This window comes from Epinephelus moara, chromosome 24, assembly GCF_006386435.1.
Source record: "Epinephelus moara isolate mb chromosome 24, YSFRI_EMoa_1.0, whole genome shotgun sequence".
Lineage (NCBI taxonomy): Eukaryota > Metazoa > Chordata > Actinopteri > Perciformes > Serranidae > Epinephelus > Epinephelus moara.
In genome coordinates this window covers 48145007-48170972 of record NC_065529.1, presented here as the reverse complement: position 1 = coordinate 48170972, position 25966 = coordinate 48145007, and the positions used below count along the sequence as shown (strand labels likewise).

Genomic DNA, 25966 nt, shown 5'->3' with positions numbered 1-25966 from the left:
AAGCTAGCCAATGAACAGAGAGGAGATCTTTTATCTGCTCTGAAAAAAGAAGGAATTCCCACATCTTCATGCTACATTTCCACTGTAGCTTCACTTGTGCAGTGTTAGATAAGACAGGCAGGTTATAAGGCTGGTGAGTTACTGAATATGCATATATTGTGTCAGCCGTCCCCTTTCATGCATACAGCAGGTTTATATCGAAATAAAACAAAAACATGTCAACTAAATAGTTAAAATGTGATTTAAAGGCGAAGTGTGACGTCAGTCTTCGTAGTAACAACTTTTACTGTGCAGGAATTCCTTCTTTCTTTCTGACAAATACAACAAACGCTTGTGAAACACAATATGGAGCAGTGCTGTCTGCATTCACAGCATTCAAAGCCATATGGAAAAAGTGACACTTTAATGAGATGATTCAGAGACCAGAGTTTATACAATGACTCTTTATAGTGGGGACATACTGACAACTTTACTGCCCAGCGTCTCTGTGTTTAGCGTTATGAAGTGATGAAGTGACGACATTCTTATTTTCTTGATCTATTGTTCTGTCTTGTTTTCAGAGTTTAATTTTCTACCGAGACCTCGCCGATTTGGAAAAGCCTCCCGTGACACAGCAGGTAACATATCACCAAAATGGCACATTCAGAAACTGATCACTAACTGCACAATAAAAGATAAAAGCTTATCATCATCTTTAATTTAATAATTAATTTTGAATTATATATACTGCAAAACACATAGTTTTGGACCACCTAATAATTATCTGCAGGTGACACCACACAGGTCATGACTCTGCAGAGTTACTTGAGCACACACACAGACGTCTTTGAGAACTTACTGAAGAGTGTAACTGTTCATATAAAGGTCAGAGAGGTGATCAGGTTTTTATGTCTCAAATCCGAGAGGTTCTGTGCATTTAAGATTACGACTGTCATTTTTCTTCCATAATTTACTTCCACTAAAAGTGCTTGTTTTTGCCACTGACAGGTTCAGGTTGTTATTATGAGTGTCTTACAATAACATAGAAAGGACCCTACAAAGAAATGAAATGTTTTTCTGTACCTTTCACTTGTTACGATCTGTTTTGTATCCAAGTCTCATTAACAAGAAGTCTCGTTCTGATATCTCGCGAGACTTGTTCCATGAAGAAAATGGTGGAAACATGAGTGAGAGTTGGAGAGAGGAGTGCAGCTTATAGATTGTTGTGTTGGAGTACAGAAAGTGTATCTTAAGGCCTGTTCACACTGAGCCCGTTTTTGTTTTTGTATGCATTTTTTGAATCTGTCAATGTGTCCCACTGCCACATTTTCTTCACTGATTCTTGGTCAATCGTCTCTAAAGGCTCTGATGGATGCGAAAAACACAAAAACTCTACCCTGTTCCAAAAATTTTAATGACAGACAAAAGTTTCGGACTGTGTGCAAACATGATTGACACAACATGAGGTCGTATTTACTTTTAGACCTGTGACAATTTTGGACAATAAAAAGGGACTCCGCATGCAAAGGCCTTTACTCTTAGCCAAAAGATTCCTAATGTCACGGCCAAATATTTAGCTGATTTCAACAACATGAAGAGGTCTGTGAGATTTTAGTATGTGACTTCTTCTTTAGCGAAACTTGGACACAAAACAGACCAGAACAAGCAAAAGGTCCGAAAAAACATTTCCTTTCTCTAAAGGGTCTTTTCCATAATTTTGTCAGACACTTATAATGACAATCTGAGCCCGTCAGTTGCAAAAACAAACACTTATTGTGGACGTAAATAACGGGTCGCACCCGCCACTAGTGTTTCCACTGTAGCCTGTTTAGCCGGCTATAGCAATCTCTCTTGTTCCCACGAGCCACTCAGGCTGCTTTCAGACCTAGAGTCGTCTCCTTTGGTCTGAATCAGGGACTCATGTTGTTCCAAAGTTGTATAATTGCCTAGAGTTGGTTCGTGATCTCACGGCAGCATTTACAAGAGGACCAGATCAAATGCCTTGTGTGAGAAAGCTGCTCTTGATTGGTCAGAATTTCCATGTGGGAAAAATCCAGGAAGTAAAGCAAACGTTGAAGAAGAGTACACTTGCAAGATAAATGTGACACTTTCTAATGTCACAATGGAGGGACAACTACGCAGGTTGATTTTAGCGCTGCTCATCGTGGACTATATTGCTGTCATTGTTCATTTTAGTCAAACCATACAGTTTGAAAACGAGGCGCGGCTCCAACTAGAAAACAATGTTTTGATGCATTGGATGTGCTGAATGTGCATATTAAGGCAGTACAGGAGGAGGTGCACATTAATAATCCTCCAGGACTGTAACATGCTCATGTTTAACCCAAACAATGTGTCATGTGACTGCAGTTGCTTCACATCCACAGCGTATTTTGGTGAGAAACACTATATGGAAACAAAAATTTAGTTTAAAGGGAAAAATTCCACACATCACCTTTAATCTCATAGTTTGTTGGACTATTTGGAGGATTTTTTTTCTTCTTGTTTTAGATTTCTTTGTTAAATTTTGCATCTTAACTTTTGAGAACCTCATCCAGATTTCGGACTTTTGGAATTCACAAGAAACGTTCAATTACTGAATGTCCACAAGACATTTGCTGATTGATTAAAATTCTGTTTAACTCTTCGATGTTCTTGTAAATAAACGCTGGGTGTGTTCAAGAAGGGACAGTCATTTTAGCGGCTGCCACCTGGTTGCAACATTTCTTGGGTGGGGAAATTTGACTCATTGGTCACATGCATCACAATGTAAGAATTTGTTAGTCATAATGTCGACTTATTTGTTTATTTTTCCAGTAAACAAATCGCTGGTGAATGGCAGTGCGTGTTAATAAAGATTGTACAGGCTGATTGGAAACAATGACTTGGCTCTGAGATTACAACGCTCCCGCTGATGTCAGCTGACTGATATTCCAACATGTGTCAGGTGTGGTGGCGAGCTGGGTGTCCGTATCATCCTTGGGGATCCTGGTGCTCTCTGGCGCCGCCGTCTGTGGTTCCGTTGAGCGAGTTGCCAGCGTTGTCGTTGGCCAGCAGCCGTAGTCGTTTTCTCTCCCTCTTCCTTCCAAGTCCTCCTTTTTTATTCTTTCTTCTTTCTGACGGATGAAAAGCAAAGTTAAAACAGTGAATAGTACAAACATTTGTGTTTCAGTCTGCAGTTTATGTTGTCAGGCCTTTCCCCGTCGCACATCTGTATTGGGTCCAACTGCATACTTTGTTTTATCACTCATAAACAGCCTCACCTCAAGTGCTCGTGTAGAATAAGCACCGTAATGCTGCTGCCGCCTTCCTGTAGTATCATTTACATATGAATAAGCCTGACTGAGTGAGACACTTTAATCCAGCATCAGTGGATTCTATTGTATCCTCTGTTAATTGTAAAGCATCCCAGACATATTGCATACAATGGAAATATACACTGATCCTACTTTAACCCTGTGTTGGTGGTTTGGTTACAACGTTTAAGTTTTGTCTGTGTTGCATAACAATTGTTTCAACAGCCTCCCATTGACTCAACGACACAGGATCTAACTATGCATTGAAATGTATTATTGACAGTGTTGGGGAAGCTTCTTTTAAGGCATAGCTTTGCACGCTGCCAATAACTTCACACTGAAAGAAGAAATTCAAACTACTTCAAAAATGTTCAAATAGACGATGTACAAAGTCACAGGCCAACATAAACTGCCACTCAACTGAGTTTATTGCAGAAAGAGCCCACTTGTTTTTGTGAAGAAGTGGGCTCTTTCTGCAATAAACTCAAAAATAAAACACACCACAATTTATTAGAAAGTGCAGGAATGTCAGCTTTGGTTTTCTATCCACTGTCTGTCAGTCAGACACATGCCGTCCACAAACTAGAGTCCAGGTTGGAGTATTGCACCAAGCAGAATCACTCAGCTAGCCAAGTAAATTCTTCAATAGCATGCAACAGCTCCTCTAAACATGTGTCAATGAATTATGAGTCATTGAGGTCAGAGGGGATTGAATTAGTTGAGAAGTAATGGTCAGAATAATTCCTTTCCTTTTATGGCCCAATGGTTTGTAGGTTCAGTAGTTAACTACACAAAAATGTCCCCCAAAAAGTAATTTAATTACTTAAATCACAAAAATATGAATGTAGAAGTTTTCTGTCATGAGACCAGTAAAAGTTTATAATCAGATTTAGTTTGAACCTGCACCTTCATCAATTCAAACCACTAAATCAGTGCTCACAGTGAAGTTTCTTCATTGACTTTAGATTTAAAGGATAAGTTCACAGTATTTTAAAGTCAAACCTCCTAAGGAAATATGAACTATAGTAATTCTGCAGTTACAGTACAGTTTTTTTTTGTTTTTTTTGTTTGTTTTTTTTAAAGAGGACAAAGTTTTTGGAAGTATTTGTTTGTGGAAGCTGTGTCAAATGCCAAGTTGTAATTACAACCTAGATGTTGATGTGAACACCATTTACAAGCTGGAGCTACATCAACACAACATACACTGTCAGCCTTAGCCCTCGGGGTGCATGTTTCCCATCGCAGCGGTTGACTGATAGCAAGCTAGCAAACTACGTTACCCATGATTCAAATTACGACAAAAGGGAGCATAGCCAGTGCTCAATTTACAGCAACTAAATCAGCAGGAAAAATTTTGGCATTGTATTTTTCTGCAAACCACAGATAAGTTGCATTTGCACATCATTCGGATGTGTTGAAACTTTATGTTTCAACAATGCTGTGCGGTTATGTTTAGGCACAAAAACCACTTGGTTATGGTTTGGAAAAGATCATGTTTTGGAACAAATGACCTGGCTTTGGGGGCACAGTCCTGGCAGGAAACGCAGCAAAGTCTCAGTAAAAAAAAACACTGCTATTGGTGGCACTGTCCCTGATGTCCGGAGGCTATAAAGCTGCTGAAAACACAGTGATTACTTGCTAAAAAACAACATCCATTTTTTAGCTTCTTGGTCTCGAACAGTGGTCTGCAGCTTGGCAGGAACTTCACCTAGGTGACACGCCATCCACCATCCCCTCCACCTCCAGATGACAAAGTCAGCTCGTAAACGCTGATATGATTCTTATGAAACGTACAAATGTTATGTATTCGTGGTTTTGCAGAAACATACAGTGCCGACATTTTCTCCTGGCCACTTGGCTGTGAGAATAAAGTGATGTAACAGAACGACTGCATCATTCAGATATTAGTGGTACCAAAAATTAGCCTAACAAACAATAGGAGCTGCTGTCATGGCAGAAAAATAAATAAAACTTCACTTCTTTCTTCTTCTTTGGTACAATTTTAACCAAATAATTACACAAGTCAAAAAACACTGCAACAATTAATACTGATAAGCAGACATTAAATTCAGTTTAAATGTAAATCTTTCTCACTGTTTTAAGATAGAGTTTAAAATCTGAAACTATCCCCCAACATGGATTAGAAGTGTATCTTCTTCTTGCATGCAGACTATTGGAGGCAGAATAAACGTTTATGTTGCGAAAACCATTAAAACCAGAACGAAAGCACATCCATTAAGGGACCTGGGTATCTCACACTGTGCTACACTAGATCAGAGTTCACCTCACAGGCCTTAAATCCCCATAAAACTGTCTTGACTTGGTCGAACAGAAATGTGTGTGCTTTAAGCACCAGGGGCTACCAGACTCCCCTTGTGCAACAGCAGACCTGAGAACTCAAACAGCTGGTCTGCACCTTACTTTTCACATCACAAGGTTACATGTTTGGCAGCATCACACATGAGAAATTCTGGTGTCAGTTCCTCTGACTCCATCAAGTGTTCATATTTCATCAAAAGATTGCGAAAAATGTGCAAAATTGTAGAAAAGCAATTGCTAAAATGGAGGCTAAGTACTTTGTTCATGCACTGCAAATGTTATTCAGGTGTTGGGAGCCTCAGGTTTTGGTCCAGGATAATTACTGTGAAGGATTATGTAAACTGATGCGCTGTGTTCTGCTGGTTGATGCTCTGTGCTGAGTCCAGATCTGACAAGTGTCAGTGAAATATTTTCTGTGATGTATCACTGCTTTCAGACGGGAATTTTGGCCACAAGTTTACAAAAAGAGATCTGATGTGTTCTCTGATGCAGACACTCAGATAGATCAGATTTTATGTCATATTTAAAAGCCTGACAAATTCAGATCTAACCTTCAGTGGGTTCAAACTCAATGAATAGATGTTTTGATATTTCACAATACATCATGACATATCAGGTTCAAACTTATCCGTACATCTCATATAGCTGTCCGGTGCTATTACAGCGGGGTTTAGCCTGGATAGAAAATGTGGTTTTGATGTTCAGCGATGAAGAAGAGCGCTTCAGTATTTTTGGCTCTGGTTTGAAAGTGGAATAATTTTCTGTAATATACAGCGCTGAGGTTGATTTAGAGGTTGGTTGGACATCAGAGAGTAAAAATAAATGCAGGCAGAAAGGCAGGAAAGACAGACGGAAGGAAGCCAACCTAAGACTTTACCTCTAGCTCTTCTAATTAGAGTCCACAAATGATCTTCTTGGTTTATCTGCCAGTGGTTACCATATACAGTGTTTAGACATATATGCATGTATACATATATATAGTACAAAAATCCACAGAGAGGGCCGAAGCAAACCAAGAACGACAAATATTGCACTTGCACAATGCACTTATATTTTATAGCCAGATTAATTGCCATGAGATTGAAAGCAGTCTTGTACTTAAAAATTAAAGGGACTGCGTTTATGTGGTGAGACAATGAAACCAGTTCTAGAGAGTCCAGTGTGGGTAACAGATCCATGAGTTGGAAGTCACAGCTTTTCATATTGTGCTTATAAAGAGGGGTTTTCTAACTCTGTAAAATGACCACGTTATCTTTGTGGCAATGTAGAAATATGTTGTTAAAGTGGCAACCAAGCAGCAGTCCCCCGCTAAGGCCCTGACACACCAAGCCAATATGGTGTGTCGGCTCTCCTTGGCGCTGGTCAGCTTTTTTCCGCCAATTCAGCATGTTGAATCAGCATCGGCAGAGATTTATTTCCTTTTACACAAGTGCAGAATGTACTGTATGTGCTGGTTGGCTGTTGGTTGAGATCTTTGCATTGTGTTCATGTGAAACTTTTTGGCTGAGACACAGGTGATCTGAGGCGACGCAGCTGGAGACTTTCATTGCTGCTAGTTCTCTGAATTCAGTTCAAACTGCGATTGTGTCACCAAAACCAGGTAATATAAGCCAAAACACAATCTGTTCCCAACTATAACCAAGTGTTTTTTATCTGAAGTTTTAACATCTGCTACATGATAGTGTACAATATAACTTATCTGTATAATTATCAAAGTTAAATGGACTTAGTTTAGAGTTATTTTGTCACTATTAACAGGTGTTTGTTTACATAAGAACAAACCATATTTATGAAGTGTTATTGTAGGAGATTAACTACTCTTGTGGTACTACCACCTTATAAGACCCATACTGAGCAAAGCATTACTTCCTTTCAATAAGCAGTAATTAGGAGGTTATTGAGAGGAAACTCATAGCTAGTGGAGCTAGTAGTTGTAGAGTATGGCTTTGCAGAATGAGGCATCAACCAGTGCTTTATAATGACTAATACAGAGCCAGCACTGTGCTAATATCCATCCATCCCTCTTCAACTGCTTATCCAAAGCCAGGTCGTGGGGACAGCAGGTTAAGTAAAGTAATTCAGACATCCCTCTCCCCAGCAACGCTTTCCAGCTCCCCGAGGCGTTTCCAGGCCATATAAGATGTGTAATCCCTGCAGTGTGTTCTGGGTCTGCCCCCGGCGCCTCCAAGAATCGCCACCTTAACGTGGTGGAGGGGTTTGCGTGTCCTTGTGATCCTGGGAGCTTTGTCATCTGGGGCTAATAGCCCCTGGTAGGGTCTCCCAAGGCAAAGTGGTCCCAGGGGCCAGACTAAGAGTGGTTCAAGAAGACCACAATGAAACAGCACATTTGGGGACAGAGTACCCCGCCCAGTATGGGGACACCGGGGCCCCCCTCTGGAGCCAGACCTGGACGGAGCTCACCAGCAAGCGTCTGGTGTTGGGGCCTTGGGCCATGATCAACCAATCAGCTGCTCCATCAGTTGATTGGGCTGTTTGAGATCAACTGATGTAGCTGGGATGTGAGCTGAGCTTGAACTATAACTATGCTCAGTTTAGTGGTGAATATCATAAATATAAATCTCTAAGTGTCTATGAATAACTGTTAGACTTAGGAAAAGATTGGGATGATGGTTAAAAGAAGTCAACATTGACTGTAGGTAAAAAAACACAAGAAACAAAAATGCTTTCCCAACTTATAGTCACAGACTTTATGTCCCGACCATCCACCTTAATGTCATCAGAACATCACAGTCGTCCTCTGAGAGACACCAGAGCTCTTTATCACAGAAATGTAGCACTTCTCTTTCCTCTAGAACGTCTCTTCTTCTCTCTTCATGCTCAGTTCCGCTGTATTTTCTTTAATGGACCTCCCCATGACAAGTTTCCTGCCAGGTCAAAAAAAAAAAAATACTAAAAGTAATGTTGGGACAAACACAAACGATTGAGAAAGAAATGTGGTTTCCTTCTTTTGGCTGTCCTCCTCTTGTTCTATCCAAAGCATGTGGACGGACGCTGTACGCAAATTATTACCGAGATAAAGAAAATACAGATGGTGCTTTCACGATGTCGTTCACATTAGCTCACATCCATCAATCTGAACTACTGGTTGCCTTTGGGCAGCTCCACAGTAGAGCTGTGGTGTCGTTAACTGCGCCGCTCGAAGGCGCATCACTTGTATTTCAGGGTGCAGCACTTGAGTTCCCAGTTTCCACCCACAAATCATCACACGAGTCTCACACTGACAACTTTTTGAGTCGGAGCCAGCTGCTCGCATGACATCGTAGCCGCTGGTGTAGCAGTGAAAACTTAATTCCACGCTGGAGGTCGGCTGCAGATTGCTTCTCACACGTTGCTTTGAATGATATTTTGTTGTTTATCTCTCGTGTCAGAGGCCAAAGTGATGAGACGAGTGCTCAGCTCTGTGTGTTTACATCAGGCCTTCTCTTTTCTCCCCCTCAGTTATAGGAAGGCTGCGGTGCCACGCCATAATGCCCCGCTGTCATCTGCCCTTCATTAGTAATGAGAGCCCATCTTCAGAGATTGGGTTTTTAAATCCCCTCCTGTCTCCTCTCCTCATCCTCTTCCTTAAATCAATCAGCTCTTCCTCTCCTTTTCCAAGTCCGTCTCGATGCGCTCCTTCCCTCCTCCCCTCCGCTGCCATCCCTTCATTCCTGTAATCTGTCCTTCATTAGTGTTGCTGTCACAATAGCTTTGATTCTGGACGCTGTGCTGATGATTGGGAATTAAGACAGGCTGTCCTGAAATGACTCTATTTTCTCTCTGTCTGTACATTTGCATTTACGTGTATGAACTATAAGAGTTAGACGTACATGTGCTCCTCTTAGCACAGGGGTCGGCAACCTTTACGGAAAAGTAAAAATAAAATATGTGCATTTGACCTGCAGGGCAAATGCAGCTGTCAGGTTATAGTGATGTGGTGGGTTCGGGTAAGCTTACTAGAAAAATATCAAATTTCACAGTGTCCTGAGTAAGATATTAATAACTCAGAGACATTGTGTGCAGCAGTTTCTCCTCTGTCCCTCTTTCTCTCATACAAACACACATTGCAGCTCTCAGTCCTCTATCCTGAAAATGATGCTCCCGTGGTCGATGAAGCTCACAGTATGCAGGTTCTGGTGGTTAATTAACCCACATTTTGCTGGTTTGTATGAAGATTGGATCAGTGAAACTGAAACAAAGTCCCATCTTGTATAAATGGGATGCTACTTGGACCATATCGTCATGCCATAATGGAGACAAACTCATAGCTCATACTTTTTTTTACATGATCTTATTTAACATTTTATTAAAACATTTTTCATATATATAGAATAATATATCAAAATTAGACAGTCCGGCCCCTGCAGTGTCTGCTTAGAAAAATTCTGGCCCTCGTACAAATCTAGTTGTTGACCCCTGTCTTACACACTTTGCACACGAGAGGTTTCAATTGGTTGCAATCTGCAACGTCACCACTAGATGCCACTAAATTGTACACTAGATTTTTAAGTCTAAATTAGCTGAAACACTACAAATCAACATTACTAATAGGTGGCTACTGTGCAGTGGGCTATTTATGATTATTTGGCAGCATTGGCAATTAAAGGAAACAGATCTGTCCAAGCATGGGATTCTCCATTTCCTCTGAGACCTTTCATTTTTGGGGCTTGTAATCTACCACTACCAGGGTTGGAAATTAACTTTTTTATCCACTTGTCACTGTGGCTGGTGAATTCCAAAATTTACCAGCCACTTGGTAGATTCATGTTGCTTTTTGGCCAGTGAGTGAAGCAAATCTAGCAGCCACTTGTATGTTTTACCAGCACTTGGCTGGCTGGATGCTGCTGCTTATTTCCATCCCTGATTACTAACCTACAGCAGCTAAGGCGGCTTGAGGTTTGGCAAAATTTAGAGAAAAAGGCACCAAGCTATAGACGTATGAAGTACATTATAGTTAATGAAATGTAAGACAGTTTTTTTTTTTATTTGGTGGATAAGCTACACATGTTTACAACTGGAGAATGTCAGAATCAGTGTTGTCATGATACTAGAATTTTGTAATTTCAGTACAATACCTTGGAAAATGTCAATAGTCGATACCATTTTCGACACTGCGTGGAAAAGAAGTTGAGGGCGTGAAATTTAAAGTTTTTAATAAAACATAAATATAACAAGACAACAACATAATTTATTGTCTTGGTTAGCAGCAAAACAGCAGAATGACTGCAGTAAACATCAACAACAACAGAGTGAGACAGCAGAGCTGGTACTGCAGTATCAATACTTTCTATTGGATGTGAATGAATCTTTATTTGTAGCAGCAGGTGGCTCAGGACTGACCAGAGGCACAGGAAAGGAGAGGGTGGAAAGTTGGACGTTTTACCCTCGTGTGGAGGAAAAATGTCACTGGAGGATGTTATTATTGTAGTTTTTAGGATTCCTCCAAGATTAGAGGTATAAACAAAAATGAAGTCATATAACTCTTTGGGGAAAGCACTACCTCATCGTTTACTGAAATTCAGGTCAAAGCAGTCTGATATATCAGTCACTAACGTCTGGTTAGGGCAACACCAAAATCCTTCCCCAAAGAAAAGAACAAAAGAACTGTCTGACTGTGTAACTGCGCGGTGGCATGACAACAAATTATTCAGATTATTCGGCTAATTTCCTGCCACCTTGACTCCTTTAGCTCCTGTAGGTTTTCGCCAGTCTTTAGCGTCTGCAGCTGGTCCAGCATGCTGCTGCTTGGCCTCCGACTGGCACCATAAAATTAAGACCACATCTCTGTGCTGGCCACTCCTCGCTGGCCTCTTGTGCATAGAACTGATTTTAGGGTGTTACAGCTTGTTTTTAAGGCTCTTCAGGAATTAGATGCTCCGTTTATCTCAGATCTCTTAACCCTTTTAGGTCTCCTTTGCATCTCGTAGGTTGTCTGACCTAAGGTGGTCGGCTATCCAGCCGGTCTGGGCTGAAAGGAAAAGTATCCTTTTAGTGTTGTTGCCAGATTGTAAAGCCTTTCGTGCTGCCTCTTGATTGACACGAGGTTTGCCTCCACTATCGGCTCAAAACGCATTTCTGGCTCTTAGCTGTTGGTTATCTTGCTGTCAGTGTGTTATTGTTAAAATAAGTGGTGTTGGTGCCTGTTTTCATGTCTGTTACACGATTACATGCTCCTTTAGTTCAAAGAGGTCCTGAAAATGTTTCCATACGGTAGCTGGTCCTGAAGCTCTGTCCACACACACAACAGGCTGTCGGGACAGACACCAAACAGTCTGTCCAGACCAAATCATCCCAAACCTACAAGAAAATTGTTAAATACTGGATTGAAACGACCAAATTACAGAGTAAATTAGAATTCTTTGACCCCTACCAGGGAACACACGATGGCAGAGTATCTAACCACCGTGACTGATAGAAAATTTGGAAAGCGCTGACAGTGCACAGACTAAGTGAACACAGGCTGGCCATTAAAAAAAGGCCGTCACAGGCAGACAAGGCGATCCAGGGAGGACAGGCTGTGTTCGCTTTGTCAAAGAGAAGTTGAGACAGAATCTCAGTTCTCACTATACTGTAAGAAATGTAAGGATTTAAGAGAGGTTGAAACAATAAATAATAATGATGTACTGTAAATCCAGAGTGTGTCCATCTCCCCAATCCTTAAAAACTGCCCCGTCCATGTCAGGGAGGAGAGGTCAGTGTGCAATATTAGCTGCAAAATATGTCGACTGTTGCCATACGTTAAGAGAAACTTCTGTAATAAATATTTCTGGGGTGACGTGTAAAGGAATATATTTAAGCAATATCACACTCAAGATCATGCTGTTGTTCTGTGTATCAGCACAGCTGTGATTCGGTCGGCACAAGGCCGCAGGCTGAGTGTCGAATATAATCACACAGCTCTACAAGCGCCATTTATGAACACAAATTTGCCTCGCAGGGCTTTACAGTCTGTACAGCATGTAGTACTACATCCTCTTTCCTCAGACCAGCGATTCAAACAAGAAAACAGATGATGGATAAGTTTCACATGTACAGGACAAGTCAACATAATAGAAATAATAAGTTAAACAGGCACTGTGTAGGAATTTCTCCCATCTAGTGTTGAGATCGTATATTGCATTCAAACGGATAGCACATTCTAGCACCTCACTGTTTCAAACGCGTATTGCAACAACGGTAGCCGCTGTGTACCAAAAAGCTATGATAACACTGATGAAACTATGTCATCTGATACTTCATGGAATATTCATTCAGGCTCCTACACAGACACACGCGACGCCAGTTGACAAACCCCCTCCCCACCATGCTGGCTGTGTGTACAACGTAGGACTGTTGGGGCGAAACAAACCAATCACGTCTTGTCTTTTGACAACTGACAAGTGGCTCAACCTCACACACCTCATCCCTCTCCTCGCAACACTGCGCAGCTAACAGCACTAACAACGGCTAACAGCTGCTAGCAGCGCTGCTAGCGGCACTGGTCTCTAACAGCTGTTAGCTGCTGTTAGCTGTGATTCTCCTTAAGCAGCTCTCTCCACCTGGGAAAGGCTACCCCGGTGTTGACCCTCATTTTTTGAAATCGCCGGTCACGTTACCTTTTTGCCTTTTTTCAAATGCACCGGCACTTGTGACTAACCTGCTAACCTAACCTGCTTGCTTTTCGTCTGCAGGCGGAAACCGGAAACTGACAAGTGAAAACGCGAATGGCGATTCCGTATTTCTCAAGTATGTCCCTGTATGTACCTGTATTTTCAAGATGGCGCATGTACATGATGAGACACCGGTCACATAAATTTGTTTGTCTCAAAGAACAACTGAAATTGTTACACATAGTGCCTTTAAGGCACNTATGTACCTGTATTTTCAAGATGGCGCATGTACATGATGAGACACCGGTCGCAATGTATATGTAAATGAGAATTTCTGAGCTTATGGACATACTTAGATACGTTGATGGAGGTAAATACACAGGTGCTAGGACACACTTTTGACTGCAAAATTTGTTTGTCTCAAAGAACAACTGAAATTGTTACACATAGTGCCTTTAAGGCACAAAAACACTTGGTTATGGTTAGGAAAAGATCTTGTTTTGGTATAAAATACACACTTTTTGTGGCGCTATCCCTGTTGAGAAAACAGCGATGGGTCACTACAAAACACGTATTTTGATACCTAAAAAGCCGCTGGAAAAGCAGAGATGCCTCGCTAAAGACCAGGGTTTGTAGGTCTTGAACAGCGGGCGGTATGGTGGTGCAGTGGTTAGCATTGTCACCTCACAGCAAGAGGGTTCCTGGTTTGAACCTGGGGTGGGGGAGCCCCCTCTGTGCGGAGTTTGCATGTTCTCCCTGTGTCGGCATGGGTTTTCTCCAGCTTCCTCCCACAGTCCAAAGACATGCAGACCCCAACAGGATAAACGGTTTCGGAAGAAAAAAAGAATGGCCTGCAGCTTGGTAATTGACTTGCCTAGGCGTCAGGCCATCCACCTTCCCTCCATCTTGTGACGACAATGTCAGCTCATACACTACGCCACTTTAGAAAGGTATATATGATGTGCATGGAATGAAACATTCATGGTTTGCAGACACGTATAATGCAAACATTTTCTTCTGGCAACTAGGATGTATAAATTATGATTACCCTCTGAAATGTAGTCGAGGAAAAGTCTGAGGTCTCTTCTGTAAACACAGGTGAAGTTGCCCAGAGCTGCAGTGAAGTACAGTACATCTAGTCACCTCCCCATCTCAGATTAATGGAAGCAAGAGTTCTCACTCAAACTCACACTGAACACACAAGTCCAATCAAACCTGTGCTGACCACAAGTGTGCAGAAACATAAACAAGATCTTTACATGCAACAACGCTCACCTTCCAACTCCTTTGTCTACTACAGTACTTGTCTTTTGCTCTCACTCTGACACACACACACACACACACACGCAAATGGAGACAGTGAACCAGATGGGATGTAGCTGGTATGTCATGAGTGAACCATCCCTCAGCCATCTTAACTGAATCCAGCGCTGCGCTGGAAAACTGCTCATCGCATAACATCCTAACCACAGTCAGACTACACATCCACGCACACAAATGTATACTCACTTATTATGCATGTACACACACAGAAAAATACACATGCTGTCCTTGTGGCTATTCCATTGAATTCCATTTATTCTCTAAAACCATGGCACTAAATGTATGACCACATCACAGACGTCAATGGATAATCTCTGATTGTTCCAATGGTCAACTTCTCTTTTAAACAATGAAAACAGACACCAAACTCTTCTTTCATGTGCTGCCAGCACTCTGTTGACCTGAATACACCAACGCCAAAACTTTAGCATATTTCAAACACTTCTGTTAAATGTCCCAGCTTCAGAACTGAGCAGTAAATGCCATTTTGTGGGCAGGTTTGGTTGTTTCTGTAATGAATGGAATTTCGTTGCATGTCCATGCCACCCTACATTACTTTAAGTCATAAAGACACACATGGTATAATATAGGATAGTATACTTTATACAAAACAGAACCAGCAAAAAAGTCAAATGCCGTATGCACTTCTTTTCCAACTAGTTTGAAACTGCAGCCTATTTTAGGAATGAATCAGCACAAAATGGCGCCCAGTGAATTGGATTAATAACGTCCTTTTCTTTCTCAACAGGTTTCCAATCATCAGTACCAACAGGAAACTGAAATATGGACGACACACGTTTCCAAACCAAAGATATAGAGCTTTACAGCGCTGACACCTGTGCAACCTCCAGAGGAAGGTCATGGGACACTCCCAACAGCTCTGGTAAAGGTAAGTGATTGATCTATTAATTAAGATTTTTTTTTTTTTTTTTTTTTTAGATCACAGATATGTAAAGGTACGTTACTTTCAGCCAGTCTCAGCCTCAGAATTTTGGCAACAGGATTCTGGGATTTTTTTTTCTGGTGGTGTACTGACAGAAGTGGCGTGTCGTGGATGAATGAAAACACTAGATACTTCTTAATTTCTTTCTGGTGCTAACGCATTACTTGACATTGTAATAATATCACTGAAATCCTATTAGTAACATGTTATATTACTTTGTTACTGCTAAAAGTAATATGTTACTGTTAGGGACTGTTTGTTACTTATGAAGGCAGAGAGGGTGGTGTAAAAAGGAGACAACCCAGTCTCACTCCGAAGTCGTCGAAATCAGGTGTTTGGCCAGTGACTTGACGTTCTTCAACGTTGGCATGATACGCGTCCAGTCGCTGTTATAGTTTAACAGTGCCTGGTAGCACCAGGGGGAAACGCGGTAGGACAAGAACAAAGGTTAAGGCAGCAAAAGTCTGAGTGAGATGGGTGGGAAGGGTGGACTTTGACCCAGGAGAGCGGTGTTTGTGTCCTGTAAGATTCTAAAGCCAAACCGTGGAAAAAAATGTCAATTTGCAGTGTTGTACCGACATAGTGCGTTTATTTTGAAAGAGACTGTATGTAAACATTAAATTTCCTGCGAAAATACAAGTGTATTTTGAAAGAAGACAGTGCATGTAACGGGCAGAACGAGACACAGCGTCCCAGAATGTCAACAACCAACACACCCAGGGTACCTTGCACGTCATATCTGGACATGGAAAGTCCACGACCAAATGTCGATATGTGACAACGTCGGAGTGAGAATGTGTTAAAGGCTTCGAATGAATATTCAAAATGAATTCTCTTAACCATGAGTACAATATTCCTAAACCTTATCCAGGCAGTTTTAGTTCTCTAAACTTAGATAATCTTAACAACGAGGAAGCAGATCAGAAAGGGTCATATGAGTTGATTTTTGAGCAGTTTAGTTTTGGAAGGCGATGACAAGCAACCTGTTCTGTTATTCAGTTATAAAGATTTCTGGACGTTCTTTAATTTTCCATGCTTTGAGCACTCACAACATAATTCTGTTTATTTCCATTGTATTTTGTATGGCGCGATACCATCAGGGGTATATGAGAACTGTGTTTTTCCTGATATGAATGACTGAACCTTTAAAATCAAGATAATATCTGACTGAGATGCAGCCACGTCTCAGAGGGCTTAAATTTACTAAACTGAAAGCAAGAGGATTTTTTAAAAAATGCTGGTATTATCCTCCTGAGCCTGTTCTGACTCCTTGCACAACACAGAGTTACACTCAAAACCACATGTTGCGGTGAGGGAAAAAGTACTGTACATCGGCATAACGGGTGATAAATCCACATGAAGTTATAAGCGGCATGGAGCCATGTTGGCCAACGCACACACACACAGACACACACTCACACACCACCTGAGAATAGTGAAACCAACTGTGGGGTCACACACATGCACCTTCACATGTACAGAAGCAAATACAAAGTACAGCAGAGAAAGAGGAGCTGAGAGATTACACAAACAACTCCTTAATTTAACGCTTGCAGGTTTGAATCTGGACCAGAAAAAAGTAGACCAGGTTGCACAAAAACATTTGTCTTCAGTTGTTTCACTGGAGCTGCTCAGTGTCCGTCAGTTGTGGTTATACAGAGCAACAAACAGTAGTAGACTGGTTTAACTGGGGGACTTTGAATGAATGTGAAGCAGGACGGTGTTGAGTCAACACTTCTGGGATAAAACATGCAGGGCTGCTTTTGGTCGACCACTGTAAGAAATTAAGTTCTTTTTCTCCTTGTCTGTTGTTGAGGAACATTTTGCCTTCTGAACCAAACAACACGAAGAGACCACAGCTATGGTCGCACCATACTTAAGCGGTATCACACGAGAAGGAGAGTTGTGATGCTGTGATTCGCTCAGGAACACATTTCTACAAATGACAACTGTCATCAATAGTCATCAGAAATGGATAAAGGGAAGGAAGGAGGGCTGGATACTTCACGCAAATCTCCAGTTGTACTCACATGAACTCAGCAGATGTCGCAACATACTGTCTGATCAAGCCGTTAAGTCATCGGCATCACACGTACACCACTGTACACCAAAGTGACTGTCCACAGACTCTTCTCTGGTCGAACAATAAATGGAAACATGCTGATAAATGTAGGATGATATAAAGTAGCTGGCCTGTAGTAACATGTAGATGTAAACAACGTAGCAAGCTACTGAGCCTGCTAGCAAGCTTACAGCAGTCTGTACGAAATACCACGAAAATCAGTCCGTTAGTTGTTGAGATATGTCAGCTGTGTTTTTACTGACCGACTTCGTCCAGCCATCTCAAGAGCCGTGGCATTAGCACGGCTAAAATGTAGAACTAAAATGGTGACCTACATTTATTTTACATTTTGATGTGGCAATTTTTTGTGTGATCTGTCATGTGATTTATAGCCTGGGTTTGGTATTTTCACAGTGACTGCATGATGCCAACATTCTGTTTCAAACTGAATTGCTTGATTTCTTTTTTAAACTCCACCACATCACGTTTTTTCTCACCCAGAACGTAGTAAAAACATTCCTCTGAACCTGACCTCTGATTAATCCCCTAAATGGGAATTTAGTGGGTTTATTTATCTTAAAAAAACCTGTGTATATGCCACAAATATGGTAACACACCAACAAGAACGTCAACATCTAGCAATGCAGTAATGTGATGTCATACCTTCACAACATGCAGATGTTTACCAACTCAGACATTGCGTACCAAAAGACACCACAGGCTTGTGTAAAAGTACCGCAGCAGGTGCAGTAGGAGCAGGTCTCTGTAATTACGGAAGTACACCTGTCCTCATTTAATTTTACGAGCAAGTCAGAAACTTCAGGTCCTCTCAGGGATCACTGGGCAGCTTCAACAGATAACATCTGAGGGAGGTGTCGTGGAGAATAATTCTCCCAGGACAAAAGACGCCTGTGAGTTGTAAAACAATCATAAAAGCAGACCAACGGAGCATCTTTGATATATTCAGTAATTCAAAACAGTGTATACAAGGACCACCTGTCGGGCATACTGAGTCTCTGAATTCTTGATGATCTGATAAAAACTTTATAAAAGTACATTGAGAGGGACTGGATCCAGCTAAATTGAATCAGTCACACTAACACGAAACCTTATGAAAATGACTTGAATCCACCTAAAAACATACTTTTCTCATCTCTGCCCACAACTCTCAGGGAAAGGGAGGAAAAAAATCTCATTACTGGCTTTCACTCAGGCCTGCCTCTAAAATACATTAAGGACATTCAAGGCGTAAAAGTGAGAAAAAAAAGAGTTAGTGTGCAGCGAGCTCCTTGTTCTCTAATGAATACCTGTTGTCCAGGGCTTTGGCTGCCCCGAGGCTACGTCTGCACCGAGATCGCTATGCGTTAACTTAATGCATATGATACTCAGGAAAATGTACTTTAGCTCGCTGTCTGTGTTGTGTTACAGTACGCTGTAAGCTCTACCCAGATCCATGTGTTGCTGGACGAGAGGGCCACTGAGTTTTGCACTGTACAGACTGTATATCGAAGTAGCAGTGTCTGAATCAGTAAAATCTAAAGCAACTCCTCGTCTGTCAGGCGGGATTTGTCAAAGTGGTTGGTGGATATAAAATTGTTCTGTGCAATGTGATCCAGTCACATATTTTAAAGCAAAGATTTTTTTTCCTCTGTGCTCAACATACATGACAGAAATATTGAGTTGTAAAGTTGACGTGATCCCAAAGCCTACAAACTGGGCTGACAAGTGCATTTAGGTAACTGGGATATTGTATTACATTCCTTTGATGTGGGGTTTCTAACAAGGTGATATGTATTTGTATCCTACCTCAAGGTTCTGTGTGTAACTTTCACATAGTTATCGCTTTTTATTGCCAGTCGGTGAACTTAAAATGTAACTTGAAAACTTAGACCTTCCCTGACTTTCTCAGTTGCCCATAACAGCCTGTGGACTGATTTCATTGTAAAGGACTTGGGATGGATGTGACATTATGTGTGCTCCTGATTGGCTTGCCTCTCTTAAGCTTCGCTACAGCGCTAACAGTGTGCAACACAAGCTAACGTTATCTTAGAAATAGAGTCCACTAAGGTTGGGATGCATGATAATATTGGCACATAATCGGTATTGTCCGATGATGGCGTTAAAATGAACTACCAGAATTGCCCAATGTGCTTTTTCTTGCTTTGCACAATGAATTACATACATTAAAAAGCATTCTATTTAATGTCTCCATCTGCTGGTGGGCCGTCACAATAAGAGCATTCATGTACAATATGATGTTAATTCTACGACAGAAGAGACTTGATGATCACTTAAATTAGGTTGGGAAAAAAGGTGGATATAGCCTATATCAATATTGGTATCAGTTTGCCGCCAAACAAGTTGTTATATATTGGCACATCGGGTATCAGCAAAAAATCCAATATCGTGCATCCATATACTAACTTAAACAAAAGGCCAGAGCCCACCACAACAAGTCCGCATATGTCGTGTTTCTGTGACATAGGCTAGGCTACATTATGCGGCGGTGTCCTGGAGACGGACTGTCACTTAGTGCTGGGCTTTGTGCTGGCTGAATTCAAGCTGCAACAGCTTCTGACCGAAGGTCCGTCTGTAGAGCTGCTGTCCGCTGTCCTCCTGGCAATGTAGTCTCAGAGCAGTGAGAGTGAGGTGGAAGGACTGTGAGTTGTGCTAGCTAGCTAATTTTCTATCTTGTAGTCTGATAAACAGTATATTTATCGAATATACTGCCCCATATCATAATTTCAGTGCCCCCTCATGCTGAAAAAATCCAGAGGAAACACTGTGAAATATTGTAATATTGTTATTTTAGCTGCCTAATGATAGCTAACGTTAGCCTGCTTGCTAACACGGACAAACTATTAGCTAGTTAATGTAGCAAAATACTGTACTGATTAAACAGTGCCAGCTAATTCATCCAGACAACTGGGGTTTGTAACATACCTAAGTCAACCACAGCTAGTTGGACGGCCAACGAGCTAATGCTAACCGTAACCTAAGCTAAGGTTAGCCAGCTAGCTGTAAAGCTACGCTGCGTGGATCTGCTGTTGCTTGGTAACGTCAGCTGATGAAGGAAGTTTGAAAATGACACGCTGGTTAGTGTCATGGAGCCAGTGGTCTAAATGCAATATGGGAAAATTACAGATAGTAATGTTATTCTAAATATGATTGTAATTTCATTTCTAGCATTCTGTCAACATGATGTCATTCAATCACGGTCACTCTCGTGCCAGGTCACTGTGTTCATGGATGCTAAGTTGCTCGCTCACGCCTACAGAGATCGGGCATGAGCAACAGGATGCTGACTGCTGACTGCAGGGATGTTAGAGGACCCTGCCGTTGTTTGTTCGACTCTTCTCCATCCAATTATAATCATCTAGCTCCTCTGTCTCTCTCTCTAACCTACTACATCAGTGCTTCCCCTCCCATTGCCACTGCTCTGCTGATGCCAGCGTCCTTTAAATACCCAGGACCAAGTGCCGAACTTGGGGTGACAGGGTGTTTTTAGTCACTGCATCCTCTCTGTGGAATTCACTACCACACCATATGAAAATGTCAGCATTCAAAAAGGCGCTCTAGAACCACTTCTTCAGACTTGCCAACCACAGCTAATCCCCCAGTTTCCCCAGTTGACTCAATTTTAGTCTTCTATTTTATTGTCTTTCATAAAGAATGTACTTCTGTAATCCTACTCCATGTAAAGCATCTTTGACGACTCTCACAAGCACGTATAAGTACTTAAGTGTGATATAGTAGTATCACTGTTCGGCTAACAGTCTCAGAAAGACCTGTCAGGATTTTCTGAAAGCCACATTCAGAGAGAGCCCTCACATGTTACATGATAAAGACATGGCAAAATAATTCATGACTTGATGACTTCTGACAGTTACATGAACTGATGATCTTCAGCTGCATTTAAAACATACAAAACGTAGTAAGGTTATAAACCTTTGCTGAAGATTGAGACTTGTCTGCACGGAACCAATCGAGAGCTTTCACCATAATACTTTAAAGTAGCTCTTTCTGAGAACACACTGTAAGTTGAATTAACTCACGTCAGTGCTCAGATGTTTTGTGGATTGACTGTTGAATATTTAGCCCCACATGTCTGAATTCAATGAGGGATAATTTAGATCATGATAGTTCCCTCGCTGCCAGCAGTACCCACTTTATCTGATGCACATCTGTTCTCAGTGGTGGACTGGCCTTGGAAATTTGAGCCAGCCTGGATCATCTCCACCGACCCCACAGATTCAGAAACATCCATCTTTGTTGAATATTGAGCCTTAAGTTCTGATTTTATGTAACCATTCATTTTACATACGTCACATTCAAATGTAACAGTATCTCTGGTGTTGCCATCAGTTGCTTCCAGGCTTTCTGGCAGTAAACATTTCAACGTCTAACTCTGCCAAATGCACCCCTGTATGGTCTTGGCTGGGCAGACTAATGCAGTAATAAGCAGCACAGCATGCTTAAGTGTATAATTTAATGTTGTTGTGTTGGAAACACTACAGGCCCACAGCTCAGCTACCAAATTTCCACCATTCCTGTCTGTTCAGAAGTCAAAAAAATACATTTTCTCTGTCCACAGTGATCCACATCATAAAGTGCACTCCAAACTGGCAGCAGTTTTTGAAGCACATCTTTCAAATCACACAGAGCTCTGACTGTATCTCTGGTCTATGTTCTGTACATCTACAACAACTGATCAAGGCCCCCAGTCGAACTGTGAGCTTTCCAGTGTCACTATGGCCATATCGAGGCAGGGGAAATAAAATAAATGATTTTGGAGCCTACTTTTTGTCCACTGAGTTCTAAAGTTACTCAGCCTGGTAAAGACATTTTGTCCTTTAGGCAGCGGATAGTACAGCTGGTTCTGAGGACACTAATATCATTACCAGTTGGAGTAAATGTGGATCAAACAGATGGATGCTTCAGTAGCTCTTGCATGCAGCTGATGCCTCATGTCTGGTGTCATTTTAGGAGACTGTCCTCCAAAAAAATACAACCACGTAGGTCATTTGTACAAGCAGTTTATCACATTCGACATTGTTGTACGTCTAAAAATCAAAACGAACTCACATTGTGTCAATCACATTTGCACAGTGAGTCTGAAACCTTTGTCCGTCATTAAAATTTTCAGAACAGGTTCGATTTTCTGCGTTTTTCTCATCTGTCAAAGCCTTTAGAAAGAGGAACGGGGCTCACAGAATCATGGTGTATGATGATGATGATGATGATGAGGAGGAGGAGGAGGAGGAGGAGGATGTGGAGACAGAAAGGAAGGACAGCTCTGCCCCTTCAAGCAGCCAGATAGGTAACTCCAGTGGAGAGATGCAAAATAGGAAATGTGTCCTTTCATTTTGTCACGTGTTGCGAATTTTCACAACGAATAGAACAATAACATGCATCAGAATCAGTGTGTAAGGTTTCTGTGCGTAACGATTTTTTTCAGATGACAGATTAAAAAAAACGTATCCAAAAAAAACTGACTCAGTGTGCAAAGGCCTTTAGGTGGTGACCGCTAGTAGCCATATTAATTATGACAAGAGCAAAATGAATTAGTATAAAGAGAGCGTCTGCATAGGTAGATGGTTAGGATAGAAGGATGGGTCAAAAAGTATGGGATGTTCACCCAGGAGACTGCTGTTTGTGTTCCTTTTAAAACCAAAAGTCAACGTTATTTTGTTTTAATGTGATTATGTTATTCTGACTATTTAATGTCATATGTCACGTGACGTTACATCAGTAAGAAACATACTTATGTTAACCCAAACCATGATATTTTTTTCTAAACCTAACAAACTAGTTTTGGTATGACTGGGACCGTTTCACAACATTAACCATGTGTTAAAAACTGTGGCATTAACAGTCATATACAAGCTGTTCTGTCACTTAGGTATGACTCCAGTGGGGGCGCTATTTAAGGAAACGCCCCTGTGGGTTGAAACAAAGGACTCGTGTGGGTTGGAGGCAGTATTGGATTTCAGCGTAAGAGAACAGACTCACAATTTCACAGGAATACTAAAGAGTTAGTAAAAGTGGACATTTGCTCTTCCTCCATCCATCCATGCATTTTCATCTGCTTATCTGGGGCTGGGTTTTGGAGGCAGTAGGCCAAGCAAGGCACCCCAGATGTCCCTCTCCCCAGCAACGCTTTCCAGCTCCTCCCGGGGGGAACCCCAAAGCGTTCCTGGACCAGATGAGATATATAATCCATCCAGCCTATTCTGGGTCTGCCCTGGGGCCTCCTCCCAGTGGGACGTGCCCAAAATACCTCCAACAGGAGGTGCCCAGGAGGATCCTGATCAGATGCCCGAACCACCTCAACTGACCCCTTTCAATGCGAAGGAGCAGTGGCTCTACTCCGAGCTCCCTCCGGAGCCCAGCCACCCTTCTGAGGAAACTCATTTTGGCTGCTTGTATCCACAATCTCATTCTTTCATTCACTACCCATGAGTTCATGACCATAGGTGAGGGTTGGGACATAGATGGACCAATAAATCAAAAGTTTTGCCTTCCGCCTCAGCTCCCTCTTCACGACGGTCTGGCACAGTGCCCGCATCACTGCAGAAACTGCACCAAACCGTGCCCTTCCTCCATTAATCATAAATTTGACTGCATGATGGTAGTAAGATGAAAGCTGTGTTTTTTAAAAACTAATTATTATCACATTTTGCCTTTATGAGACAGCAGAGAGTGATGGGAAACATGGGGTATTGATGTGCAGTAAGAGTCAGAATTGAACTCAACATCACGGTCACAGCGGGACGCCCCAGGCCATGCTATTGTTTGTGCCTATATTCCTAAATGAATAAATGAAATAATAGCTGCATTATTTTGTTGTGCTGAGAATGCCCAACCGAATGAGCTCATATCCCCATAAAAAAAATGATCTGGGTAATATCACTGTATCCCTCTAAATACACCCAGGATAAAGTCACACGTGGTCTCTATTCATCTGTAATGGAGCTGCTCCAGAAAGTGTTGCTTGTTAATATCACAGAGTGGAAAAATGATTCTCTTTTGTTTCTAGCTGTGGGAGACGTCTTGTAAACAAATTGTACAGCATGTATGCTTGATGACAATAAAACAGTCCAACTGTCCTGTAGAAAATACTCTGTTTATAGGCTGTAAGGAAAATAATCATCATAATGGTTGTAAAGGGGGCACGGTGGACAGTGGGTAGCATTGTCGTGGGGAGTTCGGACCCTGGGGAGGGGGAGTCCTTCTGTTCTGTGTCAGTTTTCTCTGTGTACTCTGGCTTCCTTCCAAAGACATGCAGGTGAACTGGTGACTCTAAATTTTCCGTAGGTGTGAATGTGAGCTTGACTGGTTGACTGTCTCTATGTGTCAGCCCTGTGATAGTCTGGTGACCTGTCCAGGGTGAACCCTGCCGCTTGCCTCTTTACTGCAGATTGCGACACACGGCCTCTTGCCTGTTTACTTCAGATTTTTGCGTTGTCATTAATGCATTGTACTCAAACCAACTTCTCTTTATTTTGAAGTGATAAATGACATGTTATGGCATGTTAAACAGAGTATACACTGCATCATATTAGTGGAATATTTGTTTTCATTAGCCCAGTGATCAGTTTAGTAGGAATATTTTCCGGAATATGGGCAAAAACTGGAACATTTTGTGCATGTGAACATAGTCTTTTCATAGGTCACTGCAAGTTCTCTTCGTCATCTCTGGATGGCTTTAAATAATTTTTTCGTTTTTCGTTACCTTATGGGCCTTTTATATCTATATACAGGGGGGTTCTCTTCCACTGACTCCCCCATATTGTTTCTACAGTAGTCCAAAATGGACAAACCAAACACTGGCTCCAGATAGAGCAATTCACAAATTTGTGTCAACCACCTTAGTTTTCAAACACACTTGGCTCACTGGAGAAGTTTAAGCTCTGCAACCCTAAATTTGAATTTTATTAGCACACAAGATGTGATGAAAACAAGTATATAAAAATAAACACAGCAGGGACTGTGCAGGAGAGGTGAGAAATCTGAAGGGGCTTATAGTGAAAACCTCCCTGCTACAGTTTCAGATCTATTCTAATTCAAAAAGTATTTCTCTCCTCAATATGAGAATGTGACAGACTAAACAAGTAGTTATAAGTGTGCATGAGCCTTCATCATCTATATTCAAATAATTCTAATTCCAAAGCTACAGTCTGATTGATTTCTTTTCAAAACATAAGTCTATATTGTAATTTATATTATACAAATATGTTTTTTTTAACATATTAAAAGTCAGTGCACATTTCCTGTTTATATCTTACTATATAATGACTAAACGGTCTATGTTTGTGTTCCATGTTTTTCTCCTCACTGACTTGGTCAATCCATGTGAAATTTGGCACAGTGGTAGAGGGTCATGGGAGGATGCGAGTGAAGCAATATTACATCAATTGGCCAAAGAGGGGCGCTATAGCAACCGATTGAAATT

The 25966-nt window shown here is 41.5% G+C and overlaps 1 protein-coding gene across 1 annotated transcript in view; it reads right to left on the bottom strand.

Annotated features, from left to right (window-relative positions):
- Window positions 1-2809: 2809 nt before the first annotated feature.
- rspo4 (R-spondin 4) overlaps window positions 2810-25966 on the bottom strand; it is a 60927-nt gene continuing 37770 nt past the window's right edge. The window contains exon 5 of the mRNA XM_050037725.1: window positions 2810-3095. Coding sequence (XP_049893682.1) covers window positions 2953-3095 — 143 coding nt within the window. The 3' untranslated portion in view covers window positions 2810-2952. The remainder of the gene's footprint in view (window positions 3096-25966) is intronic.